General features: G+C 33.6%; 2 protein-coding genes across 3 annotated transcripts; both read left to right on the plus strand.

Annotated features, from left to right (window-relative positions):
* Nucleotides 1-1,653: 1,653 nt before the first annotated feature.
* Nucleotides 1,654-16,369, plus strand: LOC135743127 (uncharacterized). Its single transcript, XM_065260684.1, has 12 exons — nucleotides 1,654-1,898; nucleotides 2,330-2,412; nucleotides 2,643-2,926; nucleotides 6,094-6,378; nucleotides 7,455-7,742; nucleotides 8,786-9,076; nucleotides 9,894-10,178; nucleotides 11,222-11,512; nucleotides 14,252-14,545; nucleotides 14,646-14,666; nucleotides 14,899-14,922; nucleotides 15,171-16,369. Exons 3-12 carry the CDS (start codon nucleotides 2,830-2,832, stop codon nucleotides 15,407-15,409), a joined length of 2,115 nt encoding a protein of 704 aa, XP_065116756.1. The 5' UTR covers nucleotides 1,654-1,898; nucleotides 2,330-2,412; nucleotides 2,643-2,829; the 3' UTR covers nucleotides 15,410-16,369.
* Nucleotides 16,370-17,948: 1,579 nt separating this feature from the next.
* On the plus strand, nucleotides 17,949-24,088 carry LOC135743131 (uncharacterized). 2 transcript variants are annotated; one of them, XM_065260694.2, is made up of 5 exons: nucleotides 17,949-18,106; nucleotides 19,726-19,808; nucleotides 21,971-22,264; nucleotides 22,572-22,637; nucleotides 23,062-24,088. In XM_065260694.2, the coding sequence occupies exons 2-5, from the start codon at nucleotides 19,733-19,735 to the stop codon at nucleotides 23,214-23,216; spliced, it is 591 nt and encodes a 196-aa protein (XP_065116766.1). In that variant the 5' UTR covers nucleotides 17,949-18,106; nucleotides 19,726-19,732; the 3' UTR covers nucleotides 23,217-24,088. The 2 variants fall into 2 exon arrangements, with proteins under 2 accessions (XP_065116766.1, XP_065116765.1); XM_065260693.2 differs by lacking the exon at nucleotides 17,949-18,106 and adding an exon at nucleotides 18,769-18,964.
* Nucleotides 24,089-26,141: the final 2,053 nt, after the last annotated feature.

Genomic DNA, 26,141 nt, shown 5'->3' on the forward strand with positions numbered 1-26,141 from the left:
TCCATTAATATATGTAAAATTGGGTAATTGTGTGTCTGCTCCATTCAGTGTAATGGAGTCGGACAGGAAAACATTTTGTCTCCCTTTTATTTCATGTTTATATGGATGATCTATCAAAGCAGTTAAACCATTTAACGTATGGATATGATTTGGTATTGTTTTGTTCATATAGTGCTGGTCTTCAGCAGTTACTCAGGATTTGTTTGCAATATTATTCAGATTTTGATATTAACTGTAATGACATCAAGAGCAATGTTATGATTGTTAAGGGTGGGGAGTAGGGCTGGGTAAAAATATCGATTCATCAATGCATTGCAATTATTTGTTTCTCAATTTAATATCGATTCATCAAATCCTATGGGCTCATTTTGGGTTCTACTGTTCTTCTATAATAGAACTATCTAATAGTTCTATTATTAAATCGATACCGAAGCAAGTAAATCAATATCGTATTGAATTAAATCTAATTGAACCGAAGCGTCAAGAATCAAAATAAAACCGAATTGTGAAATTCCTATAACAATACCCTAGAAGGGAGGACAGGAAAGTGACATTTCCTGACTTCTAGAAAGTATGTTAAGTATGTAAAGAGGCTAAATACTTAAAACATTATGTGGTGATTGGGAAGCAAATTGTTAGGTCCCAGAATACTCCGGGAAATCTTAAATAAGGCACATAGGTCTAATTGATGGAGTAAGCAAGACCCAAACGATAAACTTATTAAAAATAGATTTTATCATAACAGTTCTGGTGAAAGTTGTATTAATATTGGCAAGTCTTTACACAGCACAGAACAAAATGTAAACAAACATCACAGGAAAGACAGCCTTCCTCGTGAAGTCATCACATACACACATCTAATATAAATACACTCATGAAACACCGCAAAATCTTCAACACAGCAAACTGTGAACACATCAACCCACAGTCAACATCTCCCACTTCACAAATGTAGTTTAATTCAACACAACACATTTAAATAAACCATCACTAAATAACCAAAAACAGCATAAACAAACTAACAAAGTAAACTAACAAAACAGTTGATCCGTTGTGCAGGCAAACAATACAATTTCTACATTCTGATGAACACTATAAGCAAAGATGGATTCAGATGACAATGAAGTTATGAGTTTCATTTCCCAGCCCAAACCACTAAATAAATGCAGTACACAAAGGGTTAATATTGTCTCCTTGGGAAACATTCCCTGATTGGTTTACAGATCTACATGAAACCAACCAATGAGCAACTTGGGCTATGTGGCATTACACTACAATTATATAATTACAGTGTATATATGTTTTCGTGGAGTCATTGGTGTTTTAGTACACATGTAAATAAGTGATTGTGAAGTATCTCTTTGTGTGTGTATTTGTTGTTTCTGCTTTTGACTGAGAGAGTGTCCATGATAAAGTTTGCTGGATTGATTTAATACGTTTAACACTGATAAAATAGTTTAAAGCTTAATGTATGCAATGGGTTTCATACTAAAGATTTGTACCACAAGATGTCTAAATGAAACCCTCACACACAGCACAGAGAGACCAAAGCAGAAATCTTTTCATGACGGAGCGTCAGAAATCAGTGCTGCCTCTAGGGGCAGTAGTGAGTAAAACTGCCTGACAGCTGTAACCATAAAGTGTGAACGAGAAAGAAAAACACCATGAGATCAGGGGCGAAACCATGAAGCTCTTAAAACTCTTAATGGAAACTGTAGTGTAGCCGTTAAAAATACACTTAGCAAATGTAGCTATGCAAACATTTTAATTTTCTCTTTATCTGAAGCCGTTTATGCAGCGTCCTCTTCCTGAAGTGCCTTGTAAGGGAGCAGAAACGGTGTTTCTCACAAGTCATTGTGAAAGTGAAAGAGATTTGGGCTTACTGCGTCTTACAGCAGGTTTGTTTTTGGTTTTATTATTTTAACCTAAAATTCTCGTTTTCGTCTATAAATGTATTTTATTAATTTGATATGGATACATGTAATCTTATTTTAACGATTGATGTTTGTTAAAGCAGTTTAATGTACACTTTAAGAGTAACAGTAACACCCTCTTTACTTTCTGTAACTTAGATCTCAGTTCTGTCGTGACTGAAAGATATCAGATGGTTTAATATTCTTGTTTTATGATATTTGTTAAAGTGATTGTAAAAGTATTTCTTAATCTTGATCTCTGTATGGGATGTCGATTACATATTTTTAGTTATGGGTTTAATCGATTTAACCCCCAACATAAACGTTAAGAGTCGAAAACAACAGTATGATCTATAACGTTAGCAGGACTGAATGTTTGAAAATAACAAAAATAAATATATTTTTTTTAATAACAGAAGCTGGATGATGGGTGTTGTTAATGTTGTGTTACTGATGCTGCTGGTTTGGACCTTCACATCTGTCTGTGAGGATGATGATGGTAAAATATGAATACATTTTAGAAACTCTAGATTATACAATTGCATAATTGAAAATTAATTGTTAGAGTAATATACAAATTGAAATATGGGTTAAACAAACTGTATCAGTTAGTAAATAGCAAATAGGTGTAGTTGTTCAATTCATTTCATTTCTTGAGATAAAATACCAGTTTTTATTGAGTTGTTGTATACAGTTAATATCATCTATTGTTTTTTTTTTTTTTTGCAGATATCACAATTAAGTGTGAAGATGTGACTGCACCTGTGGGAGATGAAATAAATCTCGCCTGCACAGTCTCTTATCTGAAACAAAACTGCTACATGACCATGTACAAGTTTATTGATACAGCAGCAGATGATGTTATCTGTAAAGAGCAGTTCAGCAAGGATCTCAGGAAACAAGAGAACAGATTTTCATGTCCTTACACCGCAAAAAAGCCATGACAAAATTTAAATTCTATTTACAAACCAGCTGTGGAGCAAAGACAACAGAATTCAGTGTGAAGATAACAGGTAAAGTTTAACTTCTTTAATATTGTTTATTATGAAATAAATCCACATTGTACATCTATCATAAATTTATTAACAGTGATTTTAAAATCTGTTTACAGATGCTTTTGACACAATTATTCATTCATTCAGTATTTATTTCTCACTGATTATTGAATTCCTGTCAGATTGAGTATGCATGTCATTAAAGGGATAGTTCACCAAAAAAGCAAATTTTCCTAAATTACTTGCATAAATGTACTCACTCGCATGTTGTACAAACCTGTATAAATTCCTTTATTCTGGAGAACATGAAGGCAGATATTTTGATTAATGTTTGTATCCAATCCGTTTATGAGCCCCATTCACTTCCATAGTATTTTTTTTCCTACTATTAAAGTTGAGTGCATTTACATGCACAGTCTTACGCCGATTATGCTTAATAAACTGATAACGTGTGGGGTCATGTAAACGCGTTAAACGTTTTTTCTTTATCGGGGAAAGCCCATAAACGGCGTAAGCAAAAACCGATCGGCACAGGTAGTTTTTGCTCATTAAGCAGGTTTCGCATGGCACGTAAATACTTTAACCGGCTTTCTCATGGTTTTGTCCATGTGCGTACAGTATGTATGAAAGATAGACTTCACGCGGAAGTAACCGTAAAGTAACGCAAAAAAAGTCTCCGCTTGACTAAAGAGAAACTGTGAAAATAGAAGCTCATGTTACATTTACAGGTTCTGCAGACCCTAATAATAGTATAATAGTATAGTTTTATTTACTGGCAAGTTAACTAAAGGATTAATAACACATTAGAAAATAAACAATACATTTATTTTGAAAAGTGATTGTTTGAGTGATCGACAAATTCGAAGGAAAAAAAACTGTTAAAAAACTACAAGTTAGCAAATTGTAATAAGTCTATCTATTTAATTCATTTCATTTCTCATTTCTTATTCATTTCATAAAAACATGCTTTTATTGGGTTGTTGTATACAATAACAATTTTTCTCGGTTGCTTAAACACATTTATTAAAACTATCCCTCATTTTCAGGTCAAAATGAAGCTCTACACTCAAAACCATTCACTCTTACTGAAAAACCAAACTTTTCCCTCAGACATCACACACAAGCTTTCAAAAACACACACACTACAACATAGTATTACACACTGGTGCAATAAATTCAAAACAATATATCCAAAACTTTGCTTAAGGTTTTTGAGGGGGAGAACCACTTCACATGACCAAAAAAAGAGACAATCAATGTATGCATTAGCACATTTTTATTCATTCATGTGCTACACAGCACAACTGTAAAACATTTAAAAAAAAATTATTTCGCCTCAACATCCCGTCTTTGTTCTGCGTCAGGCCAGAGAATCTCATCCACATCACAGACTATTGATCCTAGCCAAACAGCGAGGGTAAAATCCTCTTGCATGATCCACCCCTGGCATTCATCTACTGATATGTCGATCTGTATAGAAGGCAATTTGATGCATTTCTTTATTCCAGTAGCAACAGTGTATGCACACTAAAGTTACTGTATAGAGCAGTCTTACTGTAAGTTCATCTATCTGTTTTCCTCTCTGAAGTATCTGAAGATGAAGGCAACAGTGAAGCGACTCAAATTAGGTTTTACTCGTTGCTCAGCCTCCCTCATAGTCATACCATGAACAAGGACATAGTCAACTAGAGTGACTCGAGTTTCATCTGAGACTGCTTGTCACCTTGCCCTATGTCTCCCTTCACCTCTTTTACCACCTCCTCTCCCTCTTCCTCCTCCTTCTCCTCGACCTATTCCTTCATTTCTCTGTGGATCCATTGTTTCAAAGCTCAGTGAAGTGATTCGGGCCCTTTTATCTTTTGAAGGATCTGATTGATGTGTGTTTGATTTTGACTATGGAACCCCATTCACACAGACCTCTGGTCCCAGATAATACCCGTAAAATTGCCAGACAAGCGTCTGTGTGAACAAAAACTCGTTCCGTTAATCTTCTGGAATCGTTGCCGGAAAGAGGACCTAGTAAGATACGCGGGTAACCCTCTGTGTGAACAGAAAGCCGCAAAAATGCCGTAATGGGCGTGTCGAAGTGAGGACGCGCGCGTCATCACAACACAAGTTATGGTTCAGCTCCTTACAACGAGAGATAACATGCATATAAACATTCACCACGAGAAATGGTGCAAACTAGATTGAAGCAGTTATCAGGAAATGATATATGAGACGCATAAACAATGACGCACGTGCCGTCGTGAGGACGCGCGTGTCATGGCAACATGAAGTTGGTTCAACTCTTTAAAATGAGGGATTTACAACATTCACGAGGAGAAATGTCAGCAAACTGGACTGAAGCAGATATCAGGTAAGTTAGCTCGTCACTTACTGCGTTGAAACGGAGATCATTCAGCAGCATAAAAGAATATCGCGTCACGTGCTCATTTGAGCTATAATAAACGAAAATACCCGTGCATCATCCCACCAAGATATATTGTTCAGCTCCTCAAAATGCGGGTTTTAAATGCATATAAACAATCACGATGAGAAATGTCTGAAAACTGTATGAAAGCAGAGATCAGGGAGCTCGTCAAATATCCACTCTGAAGCTGAGATCATTCACCAGCATAGAACTGTGCGTTCACGCGCTCCTTTGTAGTCTTATTATAAACAAAAATGCACGCGAGTTGTTTCTGGAGAGAGGAATAATAAATACTTTGCAAACTTCAGACGCTGCGTAGAAGAGAGGGCGGGACTTTCAATAGGTCGCGTGTCTTTCCGGGACAGTCAAATGCCGTGTAATCTTGGCAGTGTGAATGAACAAAAACTCTAACCATTCCGGAAAAATCCAGGATGCATTTTACGTGTATTTTCCGGAATGTCTGTGTGAAAAGGGCTTAAGGTAATCACAACTTTTATGCTATACAAGAAATTAGTGTTTCCACCTTGGTTATTGTTTGCTATTTGAGCCTAATTGTGCTGACTTGAGTGAACAGTTTTGAATGCTAGTGCTTTCCATATGACCAGATGGTGTAAGCACTGAGAAATGTAGGGATTTGTGTGTAGAGTTTTGAAGTAAAAGTTCACCAAATCTGACTCATGTGTTAAAGCAGGGGAGCAGTGTTTATAGTTCAGAAAAATATATAGTGTTTAAGCAATCGAGAAAAACTGTAATATGATCTGTTTCTTTGCAGGTATAATAATTAAGTGTGAAGATGTGACTGCATATGTGGGAGATGAGAAAAATCTCGCCTGCACAGTCTCTAGTCTGAACCAAAACTGCTACATGATCATGTACAAGTTTACTGATACAGCAGCAGCTGGTGATATCTGTAAAGAGCAGTTCAGCAAGGATCTCAGTAATCAAGAGAACAGATTTTCATGTCCATACACTGCAAATAAAGCCATGACAAAATTTAAATTCTATTTACAAACCAGCTGTGGAGCAAAGACAACAGAATTCAGTCTGAGCACAACAGGTACAGTTTAACAGCTTTAATATCGTTTATAGTGAAATAAATCCACATTTGTACATCTATCATAAATGTATTAACAGTGATTTTAAAATCTGTTTACAGATGCTTTTGACACAATTATTCATTCATTCATTCAATATTTATTTATCGCTGATTATTGAGTTCCTGTCAGATTGAGTATGCATGTCATTAAAGGGATAGTTCACCCAAAAATGTAAATTATCCTAAATTACTTGCATAAATGTACTCACCCTCATGTTGTTACAAACCTGTATAAATTCCTTTATTCTGGAGAACATGAAGGAAGATATTTTGAGGAATGTTTGTATCCAATCTGTTTATGAGCCCCATTCACTTCTATAGTATTCTTTTTCCTACTATGAAAGTGAATGGGGCTCATGACCGGTTTAGTTTGATTCAGTTGTCATTAAAGCAACAATTTCATTGAAATACTTTCAATACCAAATATCTAATAAATTTCATGCTAAATGTTCAGTTAAAGAGCCACTATTATCTGATTCACTATTTTACATTTCCTTTGGTGTGTAAGAGTGTGTTAGTACATCTTAACAATATGCAAAGTTCTCAAAGTCTACGATGACGCAAATTATTGTCTCCAACTGAAATATATTTTCTTCATACTAAATTTTTAATGAACCATTTTACTCTCTCACAATAATGTTATAACAGAATTTAAACATTGTTCATGTTATATTATGCAGTTCATTTTGGGTCTTAAATCAACAGCAAATACATGGCATGTTTTACATTAATACAGCGCACAGATTGTGTTAATGCACTTGTGACTTGATTTACTTTGCCTTTTGAATAATAGTATAGTTATTATTTACTGGCAAGTTAACTAAAGGATTAATAACACATTAGAAAATAAGCAATACATTTATTTGAAAAAGTGATTGAAAAATTTGAAAATAAATAGTGTTAAAAAACTATAAGATAGCAAATAGCAATAAGTCTAGTTGTTTAATTTATTTCATTTCTCATTTCTTATTCATTTCATAAAATACCTGTTTTTATTGAGTTGTTGTATACAATTAATATCATCTGTTCTTTTGCAGATATCATAATTAACTGTGAAGATGTGACTGCATATGTGGGAGATAAAATAAATCTCAACTGCACAGTCTCTTATCTGAACCAAATCTGCTACATGACAATGTACAAGTTTACTGATACAGCAGCAGATGGTGGTGATATCTGTAAAGAGCAGTTCAGCAAGGATCTCCTTAATCAAGAGAGAAGTTTCTCATGTCCTCACACCACAAAAAAACCCATGACAAAATTTAAATTCTATTTACAAACCACATGTGGACAAAGGACATCAGAATTCAGTCTGAGCACAACAGGTAGAGTTTAACACCTTTAATATTGTTTATTATGAAATAAATCCACATTTGTACATCTGTCATGAATGTATTAACAGTGATTTTAAAATCTGTTTACAGATGCTTTTGACACAGTTAGTCATTCATTCAATATTTATTTATCGCTGATTATTGAGTTCCTGTCAGATTGAGTATGCATGTCATTAAAGGGATAGTTCACCCAAAAATGAAATTTTCTCATAATTAACTTGCATAAATGTACTCACTTTCATGTTGTTACAAACCTGTATAAATTCATGAAGGCAGATATTTTGAGGAATGTTTGTATCCAATCTGTTTATGAGCCCCATTCACTTCCATAGTATTTTTTTTCCTACTATGAAAGTGAATGGGGCTCATGATCGGTTTGGGTCGATTCAGTTGTCGTTAAAGCAACAACTTCATTGAAATACTTTCAATACCAAATATCTAATAAATGTCATGCTAAATGTTAAGTTAAAGAGCCACTATTATCTGATTCACTATTTTACATTTCCTTTGGTGTGTAAGAGTGTGTTAGTACATCTTAACAATATGCAAAGTTCTCAAAGTCTACGATGACGCAAATTATCGTCTTCAACTGAAATATATTTTCTTCATGTAAAATTTTTAATGAACCCTTTTACTATCACACAATAATGTTATAATAGTATATAAACATTGTTCATGTTATATATTATGCAGTTTATTTTGGGTCTTAAATCAACAGCAAATACATGGCATGTTTTACATTGATACATCACAAAGATTGTGTTAATGCACTTATGACTTGATTTACTTTGCTTATTGAATAATAGTATAGTTATTACTTTCTGGCAAGTTAACTAAAGGATTAATAACACATTAGAAAATAAACAATACATTGTTAAGAGTGATCGACAAATGTGAAAATAAATAGTGTTAAAAAACTATAAGTTAGCAAATAGTAATAAGTCTAGTTGTTCAATTTATTTCATTTCTTGAGATAGAAATATTGTTTTTTATTGAGTTGTTGTATACAGTTAATATCATCTGTTCTTTTGCAGATATGATAATTAACTGTGAAAATGTGACTGCACCTGTGGGAGCTGAAATAAATCTCGCCTGCAATGTCTCTCATCTGAACCAAATCTGCTACACGACCAAGTACAAGTTTACTGATACAGCAGCAGCTGGTGATGATATCTGTAAAGAGCAGTTCAGCAAGGATCTCAGTAAACAAGAGAGCAGATTGTCATGTCCTTACACTGCAAAAAGTACCATGACAAGAAAATTTAAATTCTATTTACAAACCACATGTGGACAAAGGACAACAGACTTCATTGTGAAGATAACAGGTAGAGTTTAACACCTTTAAAATCGTTTCTTATTAAATAAATTCACATTTGTACATCTATCATGAATGTATTAACAGTGATTTTAAAATCTGTTTACAGATGCTTTTGACACAATTATTCATTCATTCAATATTTATTTATCGCTGATTATTGAGTTCCTGTCAGATTGAGTATGCATGTCATTAAAGGGACAGTTCACCCAAAAATGCAAATTTTCCTAAATTACTTGCATAAATGTACTCACTCTCATGTTGTTACAAACCTGTAAAAATTCCTTTATTCTGGAGAACATGAAGGCAGATGTTTTGAGGAATGTTTGTATATCTTAACAATATATGCAAAGTTCTCAAAGTCTACGAATGAAAAATATTTTCTTCATGCTAAATTTTCGATTAACCTTTTTACTCTCCCACAAGAATGTAATAACAATATATAAACATTGTTCATGTTATATATTATGCAGTTTTTTTAAAGACTTACAACAGCAAATACATGACATGTTTTACATTGATAAATCACACAGATTGTGTTAATGCACTTGTGACTTGATTTACTTTGCCTTTTGAATAATAGTATAGTTATTATTTACTGGCAAGTTAACTAAAGGATTAATAACACATTAGAAAATAAGCAATACATTTATTTGAAAAAGTGATTGAAAAATTTGAAAATAAATAGTGTTAAAAAACTATAAGATAGCAAATAGCAATAAGTCTAGTTGTTTAATTTATTTCATTTCTCATTTCTTATTCATTTCATAAAATACCTGTTTTTATTGAGTTGTTGTATACAATTAATATCATCTGTTCTTTTGCAGATATCATAATTAACTGTGAAGATGTGACTGCATATGTGGGAGATGAAATAAATCTCGCCTGCACAGTCTCTCATCTGAACCAAATCTGCTACATGACAATGTACAAGTTTACTGATACAGCAGCTGGTGATGTTATCTGTAAAGAGCAGTTCAGCAAGGATCTCCTTAATCAAGAGAGAAGAGTTTCATGTCCTTACACCACAAAAAAACCCATGACAAAATTTAAATTCTATTTACAAACCACATGTGGACAAAGGACATCAGAATTCAGTCTGAGCACAACAGGTAGAGTTTAACAGCTTTAATATCGTTTATTATGAAATAAATCCACATTTGTACATCTGTCATGAATGTATTAACAGTGATTTTAAAATCTGTTTACAGATGCTTTTGACACAGTTAGTCATTCATTCAATATTTATTTATCGCTGATTATTGAGTTCCTGTCAGATTGAGTATGCATGTCATTATAGGGACAGTTCACCCAAAAATGAAATTTTCTCATAATTAACTTGCATAAATGTACTCACTTTCATGTTGTTACAAACCTGTATAAATTCATGAAGGCAGATATTTTGAGGAATGTTTGTATCCAATCTGTTTATGAGCCCCATTCACTTCCATAGTATTATTTTTCCTACTATGAAAGTGAATGGGGCTCATGATCGGTTTGGGTCGATTCAGTTGTCGTTAAAGCAACAACTTCATTGAAATACTTTCAATACCAAATATCTAATACATTTCATGCTAAATGTTAAGTTAAAGAGCCACTATTATCTGATTCACTATTTTACATTTCCTTTGGTGTGTAAGTGTGCGTTAGTACATCTTAACAATAAGCAAAGTTCTCAAAGTCTACGATGACGCAAATTATCGTCTTCAACTGAAATATATTTTCTTCATGTAAAATTTTTAATGAACCCTTTTACTATCACACAATAATGTTATAACAGTATATAAACATTGTTCATGTTATATATTATGCAGTTTATTTTGGGTCTTAAATCAACAGCAAATACATGGCATGTTTTACATTGATACATCACAAAGATTGTGTTAATGCACTTATGACTTGATTTACTTTGCTTATTGAATAATAGTATAGTTATTACTTTCTGGCAAGTTAACTAAAGGATTAATAACACATTAGAAAATAAACAATACATTGTTAAGAGTGATCGACAAATGTGAAAATAAATAGTGTTAAAAAACTATAAGTTAGCAAATAGTAATAAGTCTAGTTGTTCAATTTATTTCATTTCTTGAGATAGAAATATTGTTTTTTATTGAGTTGTTGTATACAGTTAATATCATTTGTTCTTTTGCAGATATGATAATTAACTGTGAAAATGTGACTGCACCTGTGGGAGCTGAAATAAATCTCGCCTGCACAGTCTCTCATCTGAACCAAATCTGCTACACGACCAAGTACAAGTTTACTGATACAACAGCAGCTGGTGATGATATCTGTAAAGAGCAGTTCAGCAAGGATCTCAGTAAACAAGAGAGCAGATTGTCATGTCCTTACACTGCAAAAAGTACCATGACAAGAAAATTTAAATTCTATTTACAAACCACATGTGGACAAAGGACAACAGACTTCATTGTGAAGATAACAGGTAGAGTTTAACACCTTTAAAATCGTTTCTTATTAAATAAATTCACATTTGTACATCTATCATGAATGTATTAACAGTGATTTTAAAATCTGTTTACAGATGCTTTTGACACAATTATTCATTCATTCAATATTTATTTATCGCTGATTAGGCTATTGAGTTCCTGTCAGATTGAGTATGCATGTCATTAAAGGGACAGTTCACCCAAAAATGCAAATTTTCCTAAATTACTTGCATAAATGTACTCACTCTCATGTTGTTACAAACCTGTAAAAATTCCTTTATTCTGGAGAACATGAAGGCAGATGTTTTGAGGAATGTTTGTATATCTTAACAATATATGCAAAGTTCTCAAAGTCTACGAATGAAAAATATTTTCTTCATGCTAAATTTTCGATTAACCTTTTTACTCTCCCACAAGAATGTAATAACAATATATAAACATTGTTCATGTTATATATTATGCAGTTTTTTTAAAGACTTACAACAGCAAATACATGACATGTTTTACATTGATAAATCACACAGATTGTGTTAATGCACTTGTGACTTGACTTACTCAGGGTTTCCGCGGGGTTGTAAAAAGTAGTAAAAGGTAGTAAATTAAATTATGCCAAATTAAGGCCAGTAAAAAGTAGTAAAAAGTAGTAAGCGTCATCTGACGAGGTAGTAAATTTTCGATTGCCTTTTGTAATGTTATGATGCCTGGAAATTAGTTCAAATCACCTGCATATCTGGGCAAATAATCAAAGGTCTTTCGTCTCTGGGATGTGATCAAAGCCTGGAGTGGAGCCAAATCACGTTCCTCTCTCCGCTGTAAGCGTTCTGTAATCACTACGGACCTGATCCACTCCGGGTTTTCTGACTGTATCACGTTAAGCTGAGGTAAAACTTTATTTCAGCTAGCATGGTCAAACTTATAATGCAGGAAGGCTCCGATGTTTTGAAGATCGATAAATGTGTAAAAGACGATTGACTTGGCTTAGCGAAATGATGAAGATTGGCAAGCCTTTCAGTTCGTGGGCTAAGAAAACAGGTAATTGCGTGTCTTTGCACAGTATGACTAACGTAAGGGGTCCTCTATTTTGGGGGTAAATGATTTCTCACGTTACTGATCATCCGCGGCACGCTTTTTAATGCTATGCTGATATAGCCAGTGGCTGGTACAACGGGTTTGCTTAACTCGTGGGTAAACTTCATGTGGCGCCACAACAACCAAAAGGCAGATGACATCCAAATCCTGTGAGAGCGATTGACGAGGAATCATAAGAGGAAACTGCTTCCGAAATGCTCTCGCGGGACTTTGATGTCATCCACCTGTCGGTTCTTGCAGTTGCATTTGCGTGTGGGCACAAAAACGTAACATTTGTACATATATTTAAGCACAGCAGTTTAAAAACAAGTGATTTAAGCCATTCAAAGTCAAACAACAGTGCGTCCACTGTTTCTGTGTCAGAGGAGCAGGCTAGGCGCGCATTCGTTTCTCATTGAGCTTGTGTTGTACGTATTTTTGCCGCTTTATTGGCCTTAAATAACACATATGCCTCAAAAATCCCGTCTTTGCAAATATCCTCATATAAACACTTAGGAGAAAGTAAACAGCAGAAACATTGCGCATAAACTAGCACATCAGCGTTGCCTCTATTGTAACATAATAATTTGTTGATAAATGTACAGTCATTCAATTAACAACTGTCACGATGGTTACAGACATCCTGTGCGATTTCTACACGAGTTTGACTCGAGTTACTCGTTCATACATAACGTTTCTGTATTAGAGCTGTGACTGTAAGCTGTTGTGTGAACAGAACAGACCCTGGATTATTTGTTTATGTGTACTGAATAATATGATATGAAAAAGTTGTATTTGTTCACATTAGTAAATGCATTATATAACATAAACAAACAATGAAAAATATAAAGTATATAAGCATTCTTGTTTATGTCATTACAGTAATTGACGGTAGTTCATGGTGCATTCACTAATGTTAACAGTTTCAACTTTGATAAAAAAATTATTAGTAAATGCTAAAATAAATACATTTACAATTAATAAATAATTAATAAAAGATTCATTAAAGGTGGTGATATTCATGTTTTCTTTTTATACAGTATAGTGAGTTATTTAGCTGTTTCGCCTTAATCTGAAATGCCCTGCAAACTACAGCTACCTATATGCCACATGAGACTTCAATATGGAATTTATGGCAAAAAAATCTCCCCTTAAAATGCTATTGGTCTCGCCTACATAAAGTGTTAGGTAAAGGAATATGACTTGGCCTGAAAAATATTTCAGTCAGAAGAATTTTTTTCACTTTAATTCTTTTTTGTATGTTATATATGTCAAAATCTGTGTAAATAATAGAAAGGTCGCTGATTAACACTTGCAATTCAGTGTCGTGATGGTTTTAAAAAATATTCTGAAGGTAGTAAAAAAGGTAGTAAAAAGTAGTAAATTTAACTTAAGGATTTCTGTATAAACCCTGTTACTCTGCTTATTGAATAATAGTATAGTTATTATTTACTGGCAAGATAACTAAAGGATTAATAACACATTAGAAAATAAACAATACATTGTTAAGAGTGATCGACAAATTTGAAAATAAATAGTGTTAAAAAACTATAAGTTAGCAAATAGTAATAAGTCTAGTTGTTTAATTCATTTAATTTCTTATTAATTTCATAAAATACATGTTTTTATTGAGTTGAATACAGTTAATATCATCTGTTCCTTTGCAGATATCAAAATTAACTGTGAAGATGTGACTGCACGTGTGGGAGATGAAATAAATCTCACCTGCACGGTCCGTTATCTGAACAAAAGATGCTGCGGGATGATGTACAAGTTTATTGATACAGCAGCAGCTGATGACCCAACAATCTGTAGAGAGGACTTCAGACGTGATTCCTGTAAACAAGAGCTCAGATTTTCATGTACTTACACTGCAAATAAAGCCATGACAACAACATTAAAATTCTTTTTGCAATCCAACTGTGGATCACACACAAGATCATTCACTGCAAATATAGCAGGTATAGTTTAACTTCTATTAAAACATTACAAAACATTTTTTGTAATGAAATAAATTTTCATCATGAATTTATTAACATTGATTTTTAAATCTGTTTACAGGTGCTGTTATAGATGACAAAGGTATTCATTCATTCAATATTTATTCATCACTGATTATTGAATTCATGTCAGATTGAGTTGCTGTCATCAAAGTAAATACTTATAAACTCATGCTAAATATTACATAAACCCATTTTAGTCTTACACAAGAATGTTGTAACAGTATATAAACATTGTTTATGTTATATATTATACTGTATATTTGGGGTTTATTACAGTTTATTAAAAATCTGTTAATCTGTTAAATCTTCAGATGAACCTCCTGTGCAAACAACAGGTATGAACTTATTCAAGTAATTATTGATCACAGATTAACTCATTGGAAAATTAATTATTTTTAAAAGTTTTAAATGCTTAACAACGTCCAAAATATCAACCAATGTGTAACTGATCAAAGCAGAGTTTCCAGATATTGAGATAATTTCACCTCATGATTCACATATGCAGTACTGAAGAGATCCGATCTAAAACACTGAGATTGCAATGTCATAATCATGTTTAAATGCACCTCTATATTTATTTTAGATAAAACAACGATTGCTGTCGTTATTTGTCTCTTGAGCTGTTTCGTCATTGTGATCGTGGCATTGTTTCTCTGGAAAAGACGGAAGACGTCTAGATCTCCACCAGATTATGATATGGGTGTTTCTAGACCTCCGCAGGATTATAATATGGCTGCATGTGAAAATAACATCAGTGAACCTTCAGATGAAGAAGCAGCGTTAAAAGAAACATCAGTGAATGCTCAGACAGTGTCCATGTAACAACAGCATCACTTCAACCTAATATTTATGTTGCAGGATTATGAGTCTTTGATTGGATGGTTTAAAAGGACTAAAGCTCCGTTTTCTGTTTTATATTTCTGTGAAATATGATTGTTATTGATCTGTTTTATCAGATTGTATTTTATATAGAGCTTAAATGTAAAATGACTTGTAGCGTATTTATATGTTAAAGAAAATAATTTTAAAATCAACACTTGGCCTGTATAAACTTATTAAGATGCACAGACCAAACTATGTTTGCTTGTATTTCTCTAATTTATTCAGTGCTTTATTCTCTGCATTTGGCGTTGGTAATATTAACTTCTGTTTTTGAAACTTTCTGCATCTTCAAACTAATTTTAATATAATATACCGAAATGTTCTCATGATTATATTGCCTAAACTGCAGTTTTTTTTGGGGGGGGGGGCAACATAAAGTTTATTTATATACTCTATAATGATTGATGTCTGATCTTTTTTATCGGTCTAAAGTTTTACTGTATTATAAATGTATCACATGTGATGAATAACTGCTGAATGTATTGTTTGTATTCTGAAGTTTCTCTGCTGTTGCTCTTCACTTATCCTACACTGCAAAATCACCAGTGTTAAATCTACACTGCTGTAGGTTATATGGGAAACACCATGTCTGTATACAGCAGTGTAGATGTAACACTGGTGATTTTGCTGTGTATAAAGTAAATAAAAGACCAACAGAAAATTTGTAAAATAAAAAAAACATTAGTTATCTTCTTACACCCTGAAGCTATTTTGGGGATTTTCGCCTGGATTTGGCCTAACCAATTTCAAAAGCTTCCCATACCCACATGCAGAGGTTTACATACAAAAGTTTGGTATCATTTTACAGGAAACCCTTTGAAATTACACAAAACACTGTTGAAAGTGCAAAACATGGTTGTATGTTTTTTCAGTCCTCTAATAAACACAAAAATAAAAATGCGCTTTTGATGTTTTTTTTTCTAAAGTTTTTACTTGAAAGTGTATAACTCTGGGTTACATAACTTCAAGACAAATATTGTTATTTATGTTGTTTTTCCTATGAAAATGTATGTCAAAAACACAGTTTTATGTGTGTTTCTGTGGAGAATCACATTTATTCAATGATTGACTTAAAGTCATTTATTAATTATGTGTTATAATACCATTTATAAGTTATAATATCAAAAGAAATATAAAGTGATAAAAACTTTAAGTTATATGCAACAGGTAAATTTCTAGTAATGTCAACTAATTCGGGTTAAGAGTGCAGGAATATTGGAAGAAATTAAAACATTAAGTCTATTCAACTTAAAATTGTTGTCATTGTTTTATTTAAGTGCAGTGTGCACAAAGCTTACAGTCAAAAAAAAAATAACTTTAAAATTAAAGAAATAGAATTAATTCTTTAGAATGAAATTCTAATGTCAGTAAAATTGTCATGTTGAGTTTACTTACAAGTACACTTGAAATTAACACTAAATTAAGTGAACTTTATTGTTTAAGTACATTAAATAATCGTAAAGTTTGGTGAACTAAACAATTTAAGTTAAGTCTACATAAGCACCAAGTTATTTAAACTTAAATATGCACGTTTTCGGAGACTCCATTACACAATTAAATTGAGGGAACAAGTTTACTCAAATCATTTGAGTTCAATCAACTTATTAGGGTTTTCAGTGTTTGTATGAAAGTTGGGTTCAAGTTTACAAGTGTTAAATAAATATATATTTTTTTAATACAGAGATAGTATGTTAAATTTGGAGTGGCCTTGTCAAAGCCCAGACCTTAACCTCATAGAGATGACCTCAAGAGAGCGCTTCACACCAGACATCCGACAAATGTGTCTGAGTTGAACCCGTTTTGTCGGTGTTGAACCGCCGTCGGTAAGTGAATGAATGAATGTGATGCAAAGTGCTTTGGATGGCCATAGGTCTGTTAAAAGCACTATATAAATGCAATCCATTTACCATTATCAATTTATTAAATTCAAGGGTTCAATTATTTTCCTCCAGGACTGTCTGTGAATAGTGGGTGTTTTCAAAAAAGACACAAGAAACTAGAATTATTTGTTTGTTGTCAGCTTTTACACAGTGTGTTTGTCTATTGTTGTGACCTAGATGAGGATCAGATCACATTTTATTTTTAAATCAATGTAAAAAACCTTTTGCCCAGGGGTTTACATTTTTTTTCTTGCCAATGTATTTTCCTAAACTCCTGATAATAAAGTACAGACATCAGGAAAATAGCGTTCTATTTATGAGTTTTCTATTTCAGATGAGGGAAACATGATAACGCAATGGGTGTAAAAATAAAATGTATATAAGATCAAAAGAAGCATTTCAGTAAAGTCAGGCTAAAGTTTTGAACTTCAACATAAATGAAAACTCCTGTACTTCACTATAAACACCAGTAATATCTACAGATGTGAATCTGCTTTTCATCTGTGAATGGAGAACTGAAGGACTTTACATTTAACTGCGGTCATGCTCTAATTTTAGCTCACATGCTGTTTGAATCTCTTACTGCTGCTGGGAGTTTCCATCTAAACACGGCAATAAGCCAACAACATTCAGTATTGGGCAGCATTACGTACTTTGACCCTTCCCTCATTTTTAAAGTGAAAGTAACGTAGTGTTTTAAATGTTTTTGCGTATCTCAGAAGATCTTAAACCTCCTTCCAGTGAAGACAAATAAACAGTAAGTGAACACTATATTTTATACAAACTTCATGACTACCTTACATTAGTTTTGCTGAATATGTTATTTGCATCTTTGCTTTTATAGGCTAACAAAATCATGAATCTGTATTACGATGATGATCTTATAGTTTAGTAATAGCCTACGGAGTTTTGTATTTATTATTGTGATGTTGCTGAATCGCGTTCACGGGTTTTCATCTTAACATTACTGTGACAGATAAGATTTCTTAAACAACAGACTTGTGTAACGTTACACGTTTAAGTAAAACGCTGTTATCTTGCATTGTTTAGGTAATGATGGTTAAGCAAAGGCGCAATAATTTCGACCAAACAGTTAATCTACATGTAATACATATAACCACTGATGTCCGTCTGTAACTTGTGTTTTTACTTATTACTTTTTTATTTAACATTTATTTACCCATGAATCATTTAAATGACACTCAAATCTTTTATAACAGCGTTCTGTAAAAGTAAGGCAGTCTGTGGTACACAAACGGTTAACAGATCTTGTTCTCTCCAACGAGTCCCGCCTCTGTAACTCAAGTCGCTAATATGATTGGCTTTTCCTTTCTTGAGTCCCGCCTCTCTAACTCACATCGCTCGATGATTGGCTTATGATGTCTTTACACTCTGTCTGAAGCAGTGTCGCCACCTTTGCAGGTTTTGCGACTTTTCCGACCCCTTTGGCGACTGTTTACCAAACTTGGCATGGCGACCAATCTAGATGAGTTGTAGCTTGAGATGTGTATGCATTTCGTGTGCCCTTACTGCCCCGCGAGCGCGAGGTCTTGCTTTCCCCGGGGATGCGCGCATCTCTCTCTCTGCAGTGAGCAGGAGCAGCACAGATGAGAATGTACGGAGCTGACGCATGAATGAGCTGTTTACCTTAATCATGTACCTGTCATGAATATTGTTTGATCCTCTGTTTTGAATATGGACTGTTTTGAGAAATAAACATGATGGTGGTGATAAAGAAAACGTTCTTATATCAACAGTGTTATGCACAAAATACGTTGTGTGAAATATTGATAATAGTGTCAGTGTTTTCTCCCAATACATGATGACAATCCCAGAGGATGAGTTGCAAATTAAAACAGTGTAGACTTTTTGTACAGTAGTGCACACTGAGCTGTCTATATGTAGGAAGCAATTATATTTTTTGTTTGTTGTTTTCATTCAAATGACAAATTTTAGTAAATAACACCATTTAGGCTGGTGTAGCTGTACTTAGCTGGTAAGGCTGGAAGGACCACCTTAAACCATCTAAAAAAAACAGCTACCGGCTTGATCTTAGCTGGATTTTTCAGAAGGGAATTTTACAAAATTGTATTTATGTCCACACCAATGTCCAAATCAAACTTACGACCTTGTGATTAAGTGATGTATTTATGTGTGTTTAATGTCACTAAATGTGATTGACAGCTATCTAATCAAATAATGTGAAATAAAAACAACACGAACATAAAACAAGTTTGTTGTTTCTCGTTTTTATAACAAGAATAGGGAAAAATCCATGTTCGGATTATTTTATTGTTATATGTATGACTAAACATTTTAAATTAATTAATTTTAATTGTTTTTAATTTCTAAATTGTCATACTGTCTTTATAACAGGAGCTGGATGATGGGTGGTGTTAATGTTTTACTACTGGTGCTGCTGGTCTGGATCTTCACTGCTGTCTCTGAAGCCAATATTGGTAATGAAATGATTATAATAATAATGATATAATGATTTTATCATACATTTCTTCTTTAATAACTTTTTTATTGGTAAAGTTTATAAAGTTTGTTGTGAAGTTTGTTTGTGTGTTAACAGTGTGTGATCCAGAAATCACTTCAGTCCTGTAACAAATAAACTCTGTAATTTTCTTCGGCAGTGCTGATTTCCATTCTGTTAACTCTCATGATCCCAGAAAGACTCAAATGTGTGCAATGTTCATTGGTAAATATTGGACAGATGTAGGGTTGCAAAATTCTGGGAATTTTCAAGGCTGGAATCTTTCCATGGGAATTAATGGGAATATATTGTGAATTAAAAAATTGGAGAGTTGCTTATAACAAGGAACTTAAATGTAGTTTAAAAAAAAAATCTTACCGCAAATTTTGATTAACCCTGGAGAACACACGGGTCAAATTTGGCCAATGTAAATTGCTGCAAACAAAAGGGTTCTTTGGTTCTCCGGGGTTAAAACAAGATGTTATGCAATTTCAGTTGAATATCTACCCTGCACATTTCTCAGTCATATGCACAAGGCATAATACTTACTTAGGCCACACCCCCTGCGTATACTTGCATTCTCCCATAACATGCACATATCATTTCTTGAATCCTGCACACAAAATAATGTCAAAATATCCATCTGTGCATGTATTCACAGAAATTACTTACATACTGTATGTTTAAAACTTCTATGTGCTGTGTGAAAACTACAGGGGTGGTTTCCCGGACAGGGATTAGACTAGTCTTAGATTAAAATAAATGTAAGAGCTGTCCAAACTGAAAACAACTTGCACTGACATATCCTAAATACATCAGTGCCCTTTGTTTTGCCTCAAAATGTACAGAAGTAATGTTTTTAATACGGTGTTCTTTAAACTTGTTATATTTAATAATTAAACTAAGGTCTGCATGCTAAAAACAAACGGTGCTAAATTGCAATAAAAGTGGTTCCCTGGCTCGTAACCATAAGAGAACCATTTTAAGTGCCATATAGCACCAGTGTAGAACCCTATTGTGCTATACCATATTTCGTGCTGTCACTCCCGTATGGTTCTTCGTAGGTGCTTTATAGGTGCTATATAGTGCTAAAAACAGTTCCCCTATGATTACGAGCTTTTGGTGCTATTAAGCACTATTTTTTTAAAGTGTAGTTTTGGCTTTAGATAATCCCTGTCCGGGAAAGCACCCATAGTGTGCAACAACATAATACCATTGTAAGACAAATACACTGACTGAGAAAACATTTAGGTGGGATAATTTAAAAATGTTGTGTCTAAAATGATGCTCCACACACACTCACTTCCCCTGAAATTTAAAAAAAATTCTCCCTATATTACTTAAGGGGTGGATTCACCTCCATTTTCCAGGCCTTGACAGAAGCTATAAGAGTTTACCAAAATGTGTTCATACAGAGCTAGCTAGCCAGTAAATCAGATATCTAAATGTAAGCTAGCACTATTATAATAATGTTTATCATGCATTTGTGTTGCTCAATGAAAGAATCAATTAAAGTTGCAATTAAATCATTAAAGACGTCACTTTTAAAATTTGTATTACCATGCATGCATGTCTGCTTATAACCAAACAAAATGTTTATTTATGTTTTATATAATACAGTTTATAAACATTTCTCTTAATTCCCATAAAGTTTTCAATTTGGAATATTTCCAAAATTCCCCAGATTAAGTTCCCATTGAAAAGTTTCCTTAAATTTACTGGAAATTTTACGCCCCTTTGCAACCCTAGACAGAACGCATGCTGGGTTAAAATGACCCAATGTTATGAAACCATGGTATTGGGTCAGTTTTAATCCAGCGGTGTGTTCTGTCCAATATTTACCCAAGATTTTACCCAGCCATTCTTTTGTTGACAAATGATGATGAAGTGATGCATTTTTTTTTATTTATTAATTTTAAAGTGACAGTGATAATGTATATTGATGTGATAATTATAGTGCTTATAGTGTATTACACTACATAACATTGTAAACTGTCACAGATTTATGTTTAAATGAAGAAAACCTAATTGAGTATAATCTGTAATCTTTTTTAATTTATTTGATTTATTCTGATACAATATAATATAATTTTTGTTTAGTTGCTGGGTGCATTAAGTTTAATATCATCTGTTCTTTTACAGATATCAAAATTAAGTGTGAAGATGTGACTGCACATGTGGGAAAGGAAACAACTGTCAACTGCACAGTCACTTTTCCAAACCATACATGCCGCACAGAAATGTACAAGTTTATGAATATAACAGCAGCAGCTCATGAAATTTTTAGAAATGAGTGCAGAAATGATTTGAAATGCAGAAAGCTGCGCACATTTTCATGTCCTTACACTGAAAATAAAGCCATGACAACAAAACTCAAATTCTTCTTGCAAGCCAACTGTGGAGCAGAGACAAAAGAATTCAGTGTGAGCACAACAGGTACAGTTTAACATTTTTTACATTGTTTGTAATGGAATGAACTTCCATCATGAATATATTAACAGGGATTTTAAAATCTGTTTACAGAAACTGTTAAAGATTACCTAGGTATTCATTCGTTTATTATTTATTGATCACTGATGATTGAATTCAGATTGACATCTGTGTTCATTACAGCAAATACTAATAAACTCTGAATTTCATACAAAAAATATATATTAACTATCATACAACAGTATGTAAACATGTTATGTATTATACAGTTTATTCTGACTCTATTAACCAAGGTTTTTAAATCTTTGAGCAGGTAAACCAACAGCATTAACAGGTGAAGGGTTTGGTGAATCTGCAAAGGAAACTTTTGGCCTAACAGGTAATAATTATTGATTATTGATTACTTACTCACTGAAACCCATTAAAATGACAACAGAGATTAGCTGTAAGGTCTTCTTTACCATATTCATTATAGTTATTGATTTATTCATTATTTATAAGGAGAATTATTTTAAAATAATGCACAACCAAGATGGTAATGCGGCACAACGTTAAGAGTTATAGCGAAAACAGTTTCTAAATAGTGACATTGAATGTATTTTTAGTTTGATATACTATTAATACACAAGATATTAGTGTTATAGATTAAGTTAATTAAGTGTGCAGTATATTGTAAAGAGATGTGAGTGTGTGTTGGTATCAGATGATCTAACTTTCTATAATACACTGAAGTAGTTTCATCAGAGTTTTGTTTAAATTCACCCATAAAGATTTTTCTTAATTTTTCCAATACAATTTTACAGTCGCCATCATTTCTGTCATGTGTTTGATCATCATTATCATGGGATTAATTTACAAGAGGAATCTCAACTTCATCAACACTGGATTTCAGAAGAATTATAATATGGATGTGCATGAAAAAATCCTCAGTAAATGTTCAGATAGAGAAACAGTGTAACAACAGCATCACATCAATATGTAATATGTTCATGTTTAACTAAAAACCCAGCACATATATAGGAGATAAAACTATTTGTGATATGAGATCAAATCTACCTACCCAGTCTCCTGAGGATGCGTATAAATAGCACGAAGTGTAAAACTCGTGCAATACATACCCCAAATTCCACTTTGGCGTGCATATGATACGCCAGTCCTTCCCATTCACTTAAACGGGGCATCTTTTTTTTGTCATTTTATTTATTGGTTTCTCAATTTTTTTCTGTTTTTTAAACCATTTTCGCTTGGGTTTAGGGTTAGATTTTAGATTTGCTTAATGAGGTTATTTAATATACAGGTTTCTCGATGTTTTTGTCCATATTTTAATGTTTTTGTCCATGTATCATATGCACGCCAAAGTGGAATTTGGCGTATGTATTGCACGAGTTTTACACTTCGTGCTATTTATACGCATTTTCAGGAGACTGGGCTGCTCTACTGACTGTTGAAGACTGTGGTTGTAAGCTTCACTGTGTATTTATCACATCAATATGTAATATATTCATGTTTTATCTAAAGATCATTAAAGTTAAAAGCCACATCAGATCTGCTGTTCACAAAAACAGCACATAAGATAAAACCATTTACATACGAGATCAAATCTACTGACTGTTAAAGACTATGGTTGTAAGTTGTAAAACGACTGAAGTGTTTTATTTGCTTTGTTTTTCGTTCTAGTTCTGTGAAGTATTATTGTTATTGATCTGTTTGATCAGTGTATATACATCTTAAATTTAAATTTCCTTATAGTTTTCTATGCATATTAAGGAGAAACTCTTGGTCTGCATTGATAGATCTGTAGAAACATAAATTTGTGTTTCATTTCATCTATTACATTATTTCATTTATCATTAATGTCCCCCAAAGCTTTTGACATCTCTGAAAATATGTTAATTGTATTTTTAAACCTTTAAACCTACTTTTTGACTTTTCCTTGATACTTTTTGATTTGAAGTTACTTTAGTCACTTTGAATTAAAGTGTCGGTCAAGTATTAATATGTGAAAAAGTGGTAAAACTGTTCTCCATTAAAATGGAGAAATTTAATATTTAGGGGTCAAGCCCAGAATGGGCGAAGACCCCTATTGTTTCTGTTAGTTTTCTTTTTCTTTTTCTTTTTCTTTTTCTTTTTCTTTTTCTTCCTCCGCCATTGCGGTCTATGGCAGCCTATAGAACCGTACGTAGGAAAGTTATGAAATTTGGCACACTGATAGAGGACTGTCCAAAAAGTCTCCACAGCAAATTTGAAGTCTGTATCTCTAACCCGCTAGCGCCACCAACAGTCCAAATTTGCACTTATGTATTTGCTTATAACTTCTGACCCGTAAGTCCTAGACACTAAATTCTTGTATCCTCTGATTCCTTGGCTCAAGACGATTCGATTGGACCCTATGACATCATTTTCCGTCATGAAAAATTTTCCGCCATTTTGATTTATTCATAAAACCTACTTTTGCGAACTTGTCCTAGAGCTTTTGCCCAATTGCCACGAAAAATGGTATGTAGCATCTAGAGACACTCAGGGCAAAAAGTTATTAAAAGAATTTTGATAAACCATTCCGTTTTCGTATAGCGCGTCAACAAATTTTACGTAGAGCCCAAAAAACAGGTTTTAGTGTGTATCTTCGCCAATCTTATGTCTATTGACGCCACACTTGGTAGTTGTGATGCCAGTGAGGATCTGAGGGGGCATGCAGAGTTTCGTCACAGCACCACCTAGTGGTCATACGAATGTTGTACATGCTTTTAACTTTGGCTCTGATCTGTGTTTTTTCACGGGACTTGTTTCGCTGAAGTCCAGAATAGTTGCCGAGTCCAACGTTACCAAACATGCCAGATTTCGCCTTACGGTTAGCCCTGCGCAGCAAAACAGCACTTAAAAAACACGCGCGAATATCTTCGCGAGCGTAATTCTGATCGACTCGAAAACATCATAGGAAGAATATTGCATTACCTTCTGAACAAAAAGTTCTATTGGCGTTGTATTAAAATTTCCATCAGAAATGGCCGAAAATTGCAAAAAACGAAAAATTACCTTTAAATTTTCTGATTTACACATAAATGGTTATAACTTCGTAACGCAAAGAGATTTTTTCACCATATTTGATACGCTGATGTACGACCACAGTCTGAGGCTACACAAAAAAAATTGTATGCTTGCACCACTAGTTGGCTTTATAATTGAATAAAACCTTTGAAATCAAGCCACCCTATGGTCATACAACTGTTTCTTCACTAAACTAAAGTGTATATTCATAAAACTAGCTAGATGTAACACAGTTATGACCTGAGGTTGCATGCACGAATTTTGTCATTGCGCCACCTACTGGTTTTGAGATAGAATATGGCATTTTTTTGGCCTAAAACTACTGCAACAACACATCTAAAACCATGAGTCATCATGGATTATTCCTTTCATGGCTTTGACTATAATCACTAGTGGATGTCAATTTACTCTCTAGCAACCAATGAGAATACCTTATCAACTGTTTTTGCAAGAGCTTTTTCTCTGCATCAGAACATCGCAGAGACATGAGGATGGTCTCTTTTGACTCTTTTAACTTGTTGTAACATGTTGTGACCCATGTTTGCCCACTGTAAGCATCACATACATGTCCTTCAGTGCTCTAATGTCCCATGATTGTCAATAACCGAAGGACAGTTGCAGTAGACAAGAACATAGATTATTTTTGTTGATTACTTTGCATTTTTAGGGGTCAAGCCACGAAGTGGCGTAGACACCTATTGTTATTGTTAGTTTTCTTATTATTATTATTATTCTTCCTCTTCCGCCATTGAAGTCAATGGCAGCCCATAGAACCGTACGTAGGAAAGTTGTGAATTTTGGCACACATGTAGAGGACAGTCTAAGAAGTTACTATAGC

This window comes from Paramisgurnus dabryanus, chromosome 1 (genome assembly GCF_030506205.2).
Source record: "Paramisgurnus dabryanus chromosome 1, PD_genome_1.1, whole genome shotgun sequence".
In the NCBI taxonomy this organism is placed as follows: domain Eukaryota; kingdom Metazoa; phylum Chordata; class Actinopteri; order Cypriniformes; family Cobitidae; genus Paramisgurnus; species Paramisgurnus dabryanus.

Bases quoted from the DNA above. Each gene is read 5' to 3' on its own strand.
- LOC135743127 (XM_065260684.1), top strand. From the start codon at position 2,830: ATGTCCTTACACCGCAAAAAAGCCATGACAAAATTTAAATTCTATTTA. The intron at 2,927-6,093 runs GTAAAGTTTAAC...GTTTCTTTGCAG, and splicing joins ATTCAGTGTGAAGATAACAG to GTATAATAATTAAGTGTGAA. The intron at 9,077-9,893 runs GTAGAGTTTAAC...GTTCTTTTGCAG, and splicing joins CTTCATTGTGAAGATAACAG to ATATCATAATTAACTGTGAA.
- LOC135743131 (XM_065260693.2), top strand. The intron at 19,809-21,970 runs GTAATGAAATGA...GTTCTTTTACAG, and splicing joins TGTCTCTGAAGCCAATATTG to ATATCAAAATTAAGTGTGAA. The intron at 22,265-22,571 runs GTACAGTTTAAC...ATCTTTGAGCAG, and splicing joins ATTCAGTGTGAGCACAACAG to GTAAACCAACAGCATTAACA.